Genomic DNA, 12,500 nt, shown 5'->3' with positions numbered 1-12,500 from the left:
AGACGAGTCAACAGGAAACACTTTGGACCGGGAGACGTGCCAGATGACTGAACAGTAAGACGTAGCCCTGACAACGCAGAGAGAACCCAGCCGCTACCTTTGGCGGAGATGTCCTTGTCGGCCCCTTCCGAACGGGCGATCATCTCCTCCCCTCGCTGCTTCAGCATCTCGTAGGACGGCTGCAGCTTCTCCAGGTCCATGGACACCGCCTTGTTCTCCGTCAGCTGCTCCCGGATCTTCTCCACCTCCGCCGAGATGGAGGGGGGCTGGCGCAGCCGCTCAGACATCCGCTCCAGGGACTCAAGCATCGGGTCGATCTTGTCGTGGAACTGGGGGGGGGGGGGGGGGGGGGGTGATTCGAGACGGTAAAACAGTTAGAAAAAAAACCGCTTTGGATCGCCAACGGAAATCAGAAAGAACACGCCACATGTGGCGTTTAACAACCTGTGAGCGGTTGAATTCCATTGTTAGATACGATCACTTTGTAATTTTCTTGCGAAATTTGGGATGTGAAAAAAAAACAAACCCAGCTGCATGAAAAAGTAAAGCCCAGGAAAGCGTTCGAAAAAAAATAAAGCCCTAACTAGAGGGCGCGACCAGCGACGGAACAACAAACGCCGCCCACCTGGGTGGACTTGGAGATGGCCTCGTCCAGGGTGGCGGCCCGCTGCGTGACGTCGGCCTTCAGCTCGGCGTAGAGCCGGTCGGTGGCCGTGTACTTGTCCCTGATTGGCTGGCCCTCCAGGGGGCTGAGCTCCAGCAGCTGGGGGCCGGTCTTGTTCATCTTGTCGATGTGCGGCTTGTGCTCCGCGATCAGCTCTCTCATTTGCTGCAGCGGGGTCGGAGGAGAGAAGAGGCGGGTGAGAACCAAACACGTCGCTGATCATGGCGTGTGGCGAGGAGGACGATGACGACGAGGGATCGAGCCATATGGTTTTAGGGCCGGTGCCGATATCTTTTCATCAGCCTAAGCCGATGACTGATAACGGGCATTAACCATTTTCTTGAGCCGACATTTGGAGCCGATACTGCTTTTGCTCCCTCAATTGACATCATAAAAATGACACAACGATGATAACAAATGTTACAAGTGTCAATTCTAAAAAGGAACATTTATTGTTGAGGGTTGTCTGTAAATCATGGCTGTTGTCTGTAAATCATGATACTGTATAAGCCGATAACACCGGTCGATAAAACAAACGCTAATATAGGCCGGCCGATATATCGGTCGATCACTAATAACGTCAATCGACGGCTAATTCTTTCCTTTGCCTTGCATTGCATTGTATTTATTTTCTGAACACTCAAACATAGAATACATAGAAAGTGCTACCAACAAAAAAGTCACGGTAGGTATCCGACTAACGAGACCCATTGACATCAACTAAGCAGTCATGATTCCGAACACGGACTAAGGCAAAACATGGGAGGCGGTTGGGTTGTGGAGGGCGTGGCACTGACCCTGAGCTCCTCCTGCTGCTGCCTCAGGGTCTCGTACTCGATGGCCGGGAGGTGCAGCTGGCTGAAGGCGGCCAGGGTGTCCTGGAGCCAGGGGCACAGCTCCTCGTAGGTCTCCCAGAACTGGCCCGCCAGGGACTGGGCGCGCTCCAGCTGCAGGCAGCGCTCCGAGTTCAGCTGGCTGACCAGCGCGTACTTCTCCACCAGCGCCTGACTCTTAGCCTGTGGGCGGGGAGAGTCACACTGAATATCGCCTCAAAAATAACAACCTTTCCCCTTTTTCAATCGTATTGATTTCTTGTTGATCCGCAATCACATTTTTTTTTTTGTATTAAATATGAGCAATCAATGAATACAACTTAAATATACAATCAGATATGACATGCTGAAATGTGGTTGGACGTCGTATTGTTATGTTTTGACTCAGCTCATTCCTCCCACCTTGAGGATTTCCTTCTCCTCGGGGTTCTTGCTGTCCATGATGGCGTTGCCCGTCTTCACCAGCTCGTCCACGCTGTCTTTGTGCCTCATGATGTCCATGGAGAACACCTGCGGGAATCACAGGGAGTCGACGGTCGATGAACAACAAGTGTTCACCTCCTTCGTTTGTCCCCGAACCCCTTTAAGACCGACACACACACACACACACACACATACCCCCCCCACCACACACACACACACACACACACACACACACACACACACACACACACACACATACCCCCACTCCCACCCACCCCCCCCCCCCCCCCACACACACACACACACACACACACACACACACACACACACACATACGCCCACTCCCACCCACCCCCCCCCACACACACACACACACACACACACACACACACACACACACACACACACACACACACACACACACACACACACACACACATACCCCCACTCCCACCCCCCCCACCCCACACACACACACACACACACACACACACACACACACACATATACATCTAAATACACTGAGGACAGCCCTGACCTTCTGAGCCTGCAGCTGAGCGAGGGTCTGGTCCTGATCCAGCCGGATCTCTCCCATGGACTGCAGCCGGTCCTGGGCCTCGCTGAGCCACACCAGCTCTGTGTCCGCCGCCTCTCCGAACTGTAAACAAAGCACAGCACGGGTCAACACACAGCGTGTTCACCAAACAGACTGCGGCGACGTTTACCGGGAGTTTATGGCTTGTTATAGCCTGGAAATGCAGAGCCACATCTAGAAAGCTGTAGGGTCCGGCAACGAGCAACGAAAAGGGCCCAACTCGAGGGGCGGCACCAAGCGTGCATTTGAAAATATCACTGCACGCAATTGGATAACACCTACGACCAATCAGAAGAATTCATTTCGATTTTTTATCCGAAGTCGGTGAATACATCCTTTAGGTGCGTGTCATTAATGAGCAGGTAGGGGTGAAGGCATCTTGCTCAAGGGGTACCTTCAGATGAGGCGGCGGACACAAGGGGGGGGGGGGGTGGGGTTTCAAACCCAGAACCTTCCCAGACGCCAGCGCCTTACCTGCTGGGACTTGAGTATGTCGGCGTTGATCTGGTCCACGTGCTGGGTGACGGTGTCGCTGAGGGCCCGGTAGCGCTCGTTGTCGGCGGTGACCAGCTTGTCCAGGCCCTGGCGGGCGTGCCAGGGAACCAGGTCCAACAGGGCGCCGCTCAGCTCGTTCAGTTTGTCCACCAGGGGCTTCTGCTCCTTGGCCTCCTTCAGCAGGGCCTGACAGGGGAGGGGGGGGGAGCGGTTCCATTGATGTCAGTGTGGTCGGAGAGTGTAGTGCCATGGTACAGCCATGTCACACTGGTCTTAATGACCACGGTACAGCCATGTCACACTGGTCTTAATGACCATGGTACAGCCATGTCACACTGGTCTTAATGACCATGGTACAGCCATGTCACACTGGTCTTAATGACCGTGGTACAGCCATGTCACACTGGTCTTAATGACCATGGTACAGCCATGTCACACTGGTCTTAATGACCGTGGTACAGCCATGTCACACTGGTCTTAATGACCACGGTACAGCCATGTCACACTGGTCTTAATGACCATGGTACAGCCATGTCACACTGGTCTTAATGACCGTGGTACAGCCATGTCACACTGGTCTTAATGACCACGGTACAGCCATGTCACACTGGTCTTAATGACCATGGTACAGCCATGTCACGCTGGTCTTAATGACCATGGTACAGCCATGTCACACTGGTCTTAATGACCACGGTACAGCCATGTCACACTGGTCTTAATGACCACGGTACAGCCATGTTACACTGGTCTTAATGACCGTGGTACAGCCATGTCACACTGGTCTTAATGACCATGGTACAGCCATGTCACACTGGTCTTAATGACCGTGGTACAGCCATGTCACACTGGTCTTAATGACCATGGTACAGCCATGTCACACTGGTCTTAATGACCGTGGTACAGCCATGTCACACTGGTCTTAATGACCACGGTACAGCCATGTCACACTGGTCTTAATGACCACGGTACAGCCATGTCACACTGGTCTTAATGACCACGGTACAGCCATGTCACACTGGTCTTAATGACCACGGTACAGCCATGTCACACTGGTCTTAATGACCACGGTACAGCCATGTCACACTGGTCTTAATGACCACAGTACAGCCATGTCACACTGGTCTTAATGACCATGGTACAGCCATGTCACACTGGTCTTAATGACCGCGGTACAGCCATGTCACACTGGTCTTAATGACAATGGTACAGCCATGTCACACTGGTCTTAATGACCACGGTACAGCCATGTCACACTGGTCTTAATGACCACGGTACAGCCATGTCACACTGGTCTTAATGACCACGGTACAGCCATGTCACACTGGTCTTAATGACCATGGTACAGGTCTTAATGACCATGGTACAGCCATGTCACACTGGTCTTAATGACCATGGTACAGCCATGTCACACTGGTCTTAATGACCGTGGTACAGCCATGTCACACTGGTCTTAATGACCATGGTACAGCCATGTCACACTGGTCTTAATGACCACGGTACAGCCATGTCACACTGGTCTTAATGACCATGGTACAGCCATGTCACACTGGTCTTAATGACCACGGTACAGCCATGTCACACTGGTCTTAATGACCACGGTACAGCCATGTCACACTGGTCTTAATGACCACAGTACAGCCATGTCACACTGGTCTTAATGACCATGGTACAGCCATGTCACACTGGTCTTAATGACCGCGGTACAGCCATGTCACACTGGTCTTAATGACCACGGTACAGCCATGTCACACTGGTCTTAATGACCACGGTACAGCCATGTCACACTGGTCTTAATGACCATGGTACAGGTCTTAATGACCATGGTACAGCCATGTCACACTGGTCTTAATGACCATGGTACAGCCATGTCACACTGGTCTTAATGACCACGGTACAGCCATGTCACACTGGTCTTAATGACCATGGTACAGGTCTTAATGACCACGGTACAGCCATGTCACACTGGTCTTAATGACCGTGGTACAGCCATGTCACACTGGTCTTAATGACCATGGTACAGCCATGTCACACTGGTCTTAATGACCACAGTTTATTTCATGGTTACACTGATTAACTTTACTGCTAGATCATTAAGTCTGAGCAAGAAAAGTTAATGAATGTGCTTTCAAGCGTTTTATATATGGACAAGCTCAGCTGTGCAGAAGTTAATTGTGGAAAAAAGTTAACATCGGAACAACAGAAAAAAACTGACACAGGGAAAGTTTTATCTACTAGCGTTTGCTTCCAGAAAATTACCCCAAAAAACACCATGAGCATCCTGCAATGGCTCACGCACACACACACACACACACACGTGCAAACGCACACACGCACACACATAAAGACACACACACCCGCACACACACACACACACACACACACACACACACACACACACACACCCCCACACACACACACAGGCACACACAGATGCACACACCCACAAACACACCCCCACGCACACCCAGCCACCCAGCCAGCCACATACACACACACACAAACAGACACACACACACACACACAAACAGACACACACACACACATGCACACCCAGCCACCCAGCCAGCCACATACACACACACAAACAGACACACACACACACACCCCCCCACACACACACACACAGACACACGCAGATGCACACACCCACAAACACACCCCCACGCACACCCAGCCAGCCACAGACACACACACAAACAGACACACACACACACAAACAGACACACACACACATGCACACCCAGCCACCCAGCCAGCCACATACACACACACAAACAGACACACACACACACACCCCCCCACACACACACACACACAGGCACACGCAGATGCACACACCCACAAACACACCCCCACGCACACCCAGCCAGCCACAGACACACACACAAACAGACACACACACACACAAACAGACACACACACACATGCACACCCAGCCACCCAGCCAGCCACATACACACACACAAACAGACACACACACACACACACACACACACACACACACACACCCAGCGCCCGTACCTTCTGTCTGTCCTGGGCCCGAGTCAGCTCCTCCCCGGCGGGCTTGAGGTCGGCGAAGGAGCTGACCTCGGCCTCCACGCCGCCCAGCCAGGCGTCCAGCCCCTGGTGGGCGCGCTGCAGCTCCGAGGACAGGCCCAGCACCCGCTCCAGGCCGTCGCACACGCCCCGGCTCAGGGCGTCGATCTCGGCGTACTTGGTCTTGATTCCGTCCAGTTTGCCCTGGATGGCGACCACCTCGTCACCTGGCGGGGGAAAACCACGGCGGCGTGAACGCTGGGCGTCTGAGTGTGTCTTATTGTTGATCATGTCTTTGATTGATTGATTGATTGATTGATTGATTGGTTGATTGATTGCCTTTACTTCGAACATGTAAGCAAACAAAGTTAAAATAGTAGTAGATGAATAAATGAAACAAAAGCAAAAACACTTTCCACATGCTCGAAAGGGGGTAGGAGGAAGTACAAAACGTATCTAGTCCTACCCCCTAACAGATGAATGATTATTATTCGTTATGGATGTCGGCTCTGGCAGCGCTGTGCCTCTGGGCGGACTCTAACCTGTGGTCTGCTTCAGCAGCTCCATGCCGTTGGCGATGGCCTGGTCTACGTTCTGCCTCCTCAGCTTGATGTCCTCCTGTAGAGCCTGGACCAAACCAAAGAGCCAGACACACACAAAGTCCTTCAAAAACACGTCAACGGGAAAAAAAAACACAAGCCTACCCGCCTCGGCGTACACACAGACCCACGCAGAGACTGCGTCGCACAACGTCACATCGGAAACAATACCAAATAAAACAACAGAAAGGATAACAAATCATAAATGAATGAATGAGCGATCTGGGGTGCGGAGGGGGTGGGGGGGGGGGGGGGTTTCACTCTATACCCGCTGCTCCGCCAGCTGTGCCTCCAGCTCGTCCGGCCGGTGGTCCTGCACGCCCGCCTCGCTGAGCCGGCCGTGGGCCTCGCTCAGCCAGTTCATGAGCGCCACCTCGTCCTCGCCGAAGAGGCGGGCGTTGGCCAGCGCCTGCCGCAGCACCTGGGCGCGGCGGCGGCAGCGCTCCTGCAGCCCGATGTAGGACGCCTGCGTGGCGTCCAGCCGCGCCTGCACCAGGTCCACGTCGTCCGCCGCGCTCACCGCGCCCCGCAGCCTCTGGCCCAGGCTGATCACCTGGCACAGGTCGCGGCTGTGGCTGAGGATCTCCTCCTCTAAGGCCTTTTGGGGGGGGGGGGGGGCGAGGGGGGCGAGGGGGGCGAGGTGGAGGAGGGGGGGAGGACGGGAACGAGAAAACGACACGGAACGAACGGGACGAAAAAACGAGACGAAAAACACAAAACATAAAAACGAAAAGAAAAGGAAATGATAAGATGAAAAACAGGACATGACGGATGGCGATGACCAAATATGGAAACAAGAATGGGAACATAATAATATAAAATATAAAAAACTTAAGAATCAATGGGATCAAACACAACTTAAAGTGAGGGTCGAGGACGGCGCTGGGAGGGGCCGACGTACCTTCTGCTGGGAGATCTGCTCCTCCAGTTTGGAGGACTCGGTGCCAATGGGCTCCGAGTTGGCCAGGTGCTTCTCCGTAGCCTGCAGCCAATCAGAGAGCGGCTCCAGGGTTTCGTGGAACTTCTGCGTGACCACCAGGATGCTCTCGAGCTGCTTGTGTCTGCCAACGTTAAAACCAAAGTTGTAAAAGTGATCTACAATACACACATAAACGGTCCACCAGATAGAATCAACAGGCCACACACGCAGAACTCCAGACCAACGATAACACGTTTGTTCAAAGGGGAGTCACAGAGTTCACTCTGATTCGCGTTTTCTACTTTCAGGATCATTTCTGTAAACTGTATAGAAACCCTGAGTGAAAGCTTACTCTACTGGATTAAACCTTCAAGTGTCAAATCACAACAACAATGTTTTCAAAGTGCGACTCTCTCACTTCCTCCTAAACTGGATCGTCCACATGAAACTAAATATCGACGGTTACGCCGACGGCGTTTTTCTCTTCTTCTGAACGGCACCAACCTGTTCTCTGCCTTCTTGAGCAGCGCGGCCCACCTCTCCCCCAGGCCCTCCATCTCCCTGGCCACCTTGTCCCGGTCCACAGACTCCGCCAGCTCCGCCACCTTCTCCCCTTCCCTCCGGATCAGCTCCACCGTGGGCTTGCGGTCGTCCAGCAGCCTCTGGAGGAGCTGTGGGGGGGGGCCGACAAAGGAGGCGGTTATGGGAGGCAGCTTTATTACACCGCGTAAAAAGAAATATCGCTCCGTGGTCGAGGAAGAAGAGAGAAAGAAGGAAAACGTGTCAATTGAATTGACGCTTGTTAGGCGTGGATGAGGTTTAGCCAGTGTGTTCCCTTGTTGATGTTTCACGATCGGGGAGAGGGGGGGAGGGGGGGGGGGGTAATAAAATGCGGGGTGTCTGACACTCTGCGTAGCTCTTAAAGAGCGTCGCTGGCGTGCGTGTGTGTGTTTGTTGTTCAAGTGTGCACTTAAGAGTGTTGTTAGTGTTTACAGTCGCCGGCTGACCTTTTGTTCCTGTATCTGCGCCTTGACCACTTTGAACTCGGCGGACGGAGCCTTCTGATTGGCCACCAGCTCCTCGGTGTCGGTCAGCCAGCTTAGCAGCGACTCCAGAGCGTCCTGGAACCTCCCACAATGCAGCAGGGCTTCGTGGAGCTGGGCCGAGCGCTCGGCGACCTGAGCGCCAACGATTGTAAACGCAGACGTCACACTGTTATCTCAGGCCAAGTTCCAAACAGTCCCGCTTATTAAAACAACTAACGAAAATAAACCAATCAACGGAATCCGGAACATTCTGTACACTGACTTCAGTGGGACACACCCCCCCCCACACCGCTATGGACGTGTACTGATACAAAGAGAGAGACGTCGACGTCATCTGAACAAACACCACGTTGACAACAACAATGATAAACAACTCAAAGGGCGTTGTTTATCCGAGGTCTGACTGGAGTCGTCCGTTGACTGTTTCACCTTCTTGTTGAGCGTGTTCCACTTGGCGTTGACGCCGTCCAGGTCGTCCTCCAGACCCTGCGTGCACGAGGCCTTGGCGGCGCTCTGGATCAGCGCCTGGCCCAGGGAGTTGATGTCCTGGAGCGCCGTCTGCAGAGGCTCAATCTCCTCCTTCTCGAACACCTGGTTCCAAGGGCGGAAGAGGTTCTGCGTTACCGTCTGAATGTACACGCACACGCACACGTTTGCTTACAACATAAAGTACGCATTGTGAGTAGGACTCGCATGAATCGACTCTTAATGTGAATGAAATCCACACTAATTGTGTGTAAAACTAATTGTGACTGCCTGTTGTGGACATGCATGGTTAAGTCTGCTACAACTTTGAAGAACCCCTTTGGCAACTTCCCAAAAACGGGGCCTCAGATGGATGACAGCATCCGCTGTGGAGATTAGCGCTAACAACGCAACCGTCAGACCGCTCCCTGTCCACCAATCCCCAGACGGAGCACCGCCGCTATCGCCTAAACCACCGCTGCGCATGATCACCCAAGTTCCAAGACGGACCAGTGGGCTAAACCTAATTCGGCCACCGCGTAATCTGATATACAAGGAACAAGACTAATCTGAACTGGCACGGTCATCTAATAAAACACGTGTCCAGCCAGATCACTGCCCAACACGCAGGAACAACCGCAGACAGGGCATCTATTTTTGGGCACCTGTGAGGGGAAACAACCAATGAGGTCCATTTCTGGACATGACGCGATGGCGGCTAACAGAGTCTGCATGTCCAGGCCGCTGCATTGTTCGAATGCCTGCACGGTGCCGCTGGGCAGGCACGCCTCCAGCGACTGCAGGAACTCCTCCAGGTCCTCCATGGTGTACTTGGAGGCCCCGTGCTGCACCACGCAGTCCGGCGGCGGCGGCGGCGGCAGGCGGTGTCCGGCGGCGGCGGCGGCGGCGGGCGCGGCGTTTCCGCGCGTCTCGGGCCGCGTCACCACCACGCTGACCAGCTCGCAGTCCCCGGGGGACGGCGCGTTTTCCTCCGACAGCTCGGCGGTGGACAGCTCGGCCGTGGACAGCTCGGCCGTGGACAGCTCGTCGTAGTCGGCCGTGACCTTGGAGCCACGCCACGCCGCGCCCCCGCCGTTCAGAGTCCTGGAGCCCGACCCCGAGTAGGAGCGGCCCGCGCCGTAGCGGTACAGCACGCCGTTGGGCACGGGCTCCCTCTCGCCCGGGTCCGCCCTGTGGCGGGCCGGGCCGACGAGGCTGCCGCTGCCGTACGGCGAGCGGGAGTACGGCGTGTCCCGGTCGTCGCCGGCTGGCGGCGGCGGAGGCGCACGCCGAGAAGGGGAACTCGCCCTGCCCCGACGAGCTCAGCGAGCGGCCCGCCCTCAGCTCCCCGGCGGCGTGCACCGCCTCCGACGACGACAGGCTGCGGGTGGCCCCGCCGCCGCCGTGGGGCCGCGCGCGGTGGCGGCAGCGCCGGCCGCCGCCGCCGCCGCCGCCGCGGAGCCGCTCCCGCTCCGCCGTGGGGCTGTACAGCCCCGAGTCGTCCTCCGACGTCAGCGAGCCCGTCGCGCTCCGCCGGCCCCGCCGCGCCCCGCCGGCCCCGCCCGGGCCGGCCCGCTCCCCTCCGCTCCCCTCCGTGCACAGGCTCCCGCTGCGGCTGGCGTACTCGCCCTCCGCCGTCAGGGCGGGCGCGAAGGACCTCCAGGAGCGCCGGCGGTGCGGCGGCGGGTGCAGCTGCTGCTGCTGCTGCTGCTGATGGCGGCGGCGGTCGCGGTCCTTGCTCTTCTCCGGGGCGCCGCCCCCCCCCACCGCCGCGGCCCGCGCCAGGAGCAGCGCGTCGGCGCCGCGCACCGCGTCGCCGTTGAGCCTCAGCCCCTCGGACGCCGAGCGCCCGTCGGGCCCGTCCGCCAGGCTTGCGGGCTTGCGGCCGCGCAGCTCGAAGGCGCTGGACGACGACAGCACGCCGTTGCCGCACAGGCCGCCGCCCGCGTCCAGGTCCAGGGTGCGGTGGGCGTAGGGCAGCGTGCCGGCCAGCCGGCGGGAGCCCAGGCTGCCCTTGGAGCCCGAGTCGATGTGCTCGTTCAGGCGCAGCGAGTCGTGGATGGAGCGCTGCGGCACGTAGCAGTCGTCCACGTTGAAGTCCTCCTCCTCCTCCTCCTCCCCCTTGCCCACGCAGGAGGGGTTCTGGCGGAGGCAGTCCGGCCGGCTGAGGGGCTTCCCCATCTCCCGACGATGGAGCCGCTAGGGGCCGAGGGGCCCGGGGGGCACGCCGCCGCTAGAGCCACGCGGGGGTCTCTCTCGCGCTGGGCCCGAGGTCTGGCTTTGGTGCGGCACTTTTTTTTTTTTTTGCGAGGATAAAGTGCGAAGCGATGTGCATAGTAAGGAAGGAGTCCAATTGAAAATCATTTAAAAGAAGCGATAACAAAGGGAAAGATATATCTTTTGATATATATATAACTATATGTTAAAAGCATTGATTCATATTCGGATACAAAAATATAAAGCTATCCCTGGATTAGTTTTGTGCTAAATCACGTCACAATGCTTTCTAGATAACAAGAATGAATAAATAGTAGTATCAAAAATAGAAAATGTACTCCCGAAGCGCACAAACAAATATGCGTAGTGTGTAGAAATCAGGATCCAGAATGGGAATCGCGTCATTCATTCATGAAGCCACTCTCTCATCAAAACATATTCCTCATGGCTCTCCTCTCCGGGCTTCAACAAACTTCCCCGCTGTCCCTCTGGCTGTAAAGTGTTGCTCCCTGGGTCCTGCTGCGTAAAAAAACTCCCAAGTAATCCTCAGGCCACAGAACAACCTCCAGGGCGAGCGCGTCCAGAGAGCTCCTCTAAAACAGTCCCTCCGCGGGCTGCCAGCCCTGAGAAACGCCGGTAGTGCTGGATAAACAAAAAGCCAGCCCTTTCTCTCCCATCGTTCCTCTCACACTGACAGCCCTCCCTCCCTCCCTCCCTCCCTGGCAGAGACACCAGGCCCCGCCCCCGCTCATTATTCAGACAACATCTGCCACAGCTCCATTCGTGCTGAGGGCTGCTCTAGCACATGTTGATTGGCTGAAGCGTGACCCTTTTTTTTTTTTTTTCTCCCACTAATTCCCCTTATGTCTCCTCCGGCCTATATGACTTCACTAGCAGTGATCCCTCCCACCCCCCACCACCCGCTTCCCAAACCCTGACACAGTCTCCCTCACACTCTCAGTCTCTCTCACTGAGGAGGGGGGGTGTGGGGTTGGGTCGGGGTGGGGGGATGAGCTTAAAAAAAAAAGTCAACAAAGACCAGCATGCAGCAGATCTCACTCTGGGGTGACATCACACACTGAGCAGAAATAGATACAGCGTGTTTTAGTTCCTGCTGTGCGTGCTGGTGGTGGCCGGTGGCGGCGGTGCCCCCCCCGTCGCTCTTCTTAATTACAGAGGAATGCTGCTCCCAGGTCAACTCGACACTC

The 12,500-nt window shown here is 55.6% G+C and overlaps 1 protein-coding gene across 1 annotated transcript in view; it reads right to left on the bottom strand.

Annotated features, from left to right (window-relative positions):
* The window catches only part of dst (dystonin), a 124,349-nt gene that overhangs the window by 30,113 nt on the left and 81,736 nt on the right, over positions 1-12,500 (bottom strand). The window contains exons 60-72 of the mRNA XM_084470136.1: positions 9,040-9,201; positions 8,572-8,742; positions 8,069-8,235; positions 7,547-7,706; positions 6,914-7,243; positions 6,589-6,673; positions 6,032-6,273; positions 2,990-3,196; positions 2,459-2,578; positions 1,900-2,007; positions 1,462-1,680; positions 626-829; positions 98-329 (exon numbers count right to left, since the gene is read on the bottom strand). Coding sequence (XP_084326262.1) covers positions 98-329; positions 626-829; positions 1,462-1,680; positions 1,900-2,007; positions 2,459-2,578; positions 2,990-3,196; positions 6,032-6,273; positions 6,589-6,673; positions 6,914-7,243; positions 7,547-7,706; positions 8,069-8,235; positions 8,572-8,742; positions 9,040-9,201 — 2,407 coding nt within the window. The remainder of the gene's footprint in view (positions 1-97; positions 330-625; positions 830-1,461; positions 1,681-1,899; positions 2,008-2,458; positions 2,579-2,989; positions 3,197-6,031; positions 6,274-6,588; positions 6,674-6,913; positions 7,244-7,546; positions 7,707-8,068; positions 8,236-8,571; positions 8,743-9,039; positions 9,202-12,500) is intronic.

The sequence above is a fragment of the Micromesistius poutassou genome, assembly GCF_964030765.1.
Source record: "Micromesistius poutassou genome assembly, chromosome: 7".
In the NCBI taxonomy this organism is placed as follows: domain Eukaryota; kingdom Metazoa; phylum Chordata; class Actinopteri; order Gadiformes; family Gadidae; genus Micromesistius; species Micromesistius poutassou.
Note: the sequence above shows the minus strand (reverse complement) of the source record. Positions and strands in the feature narration are given on the sequence as shown.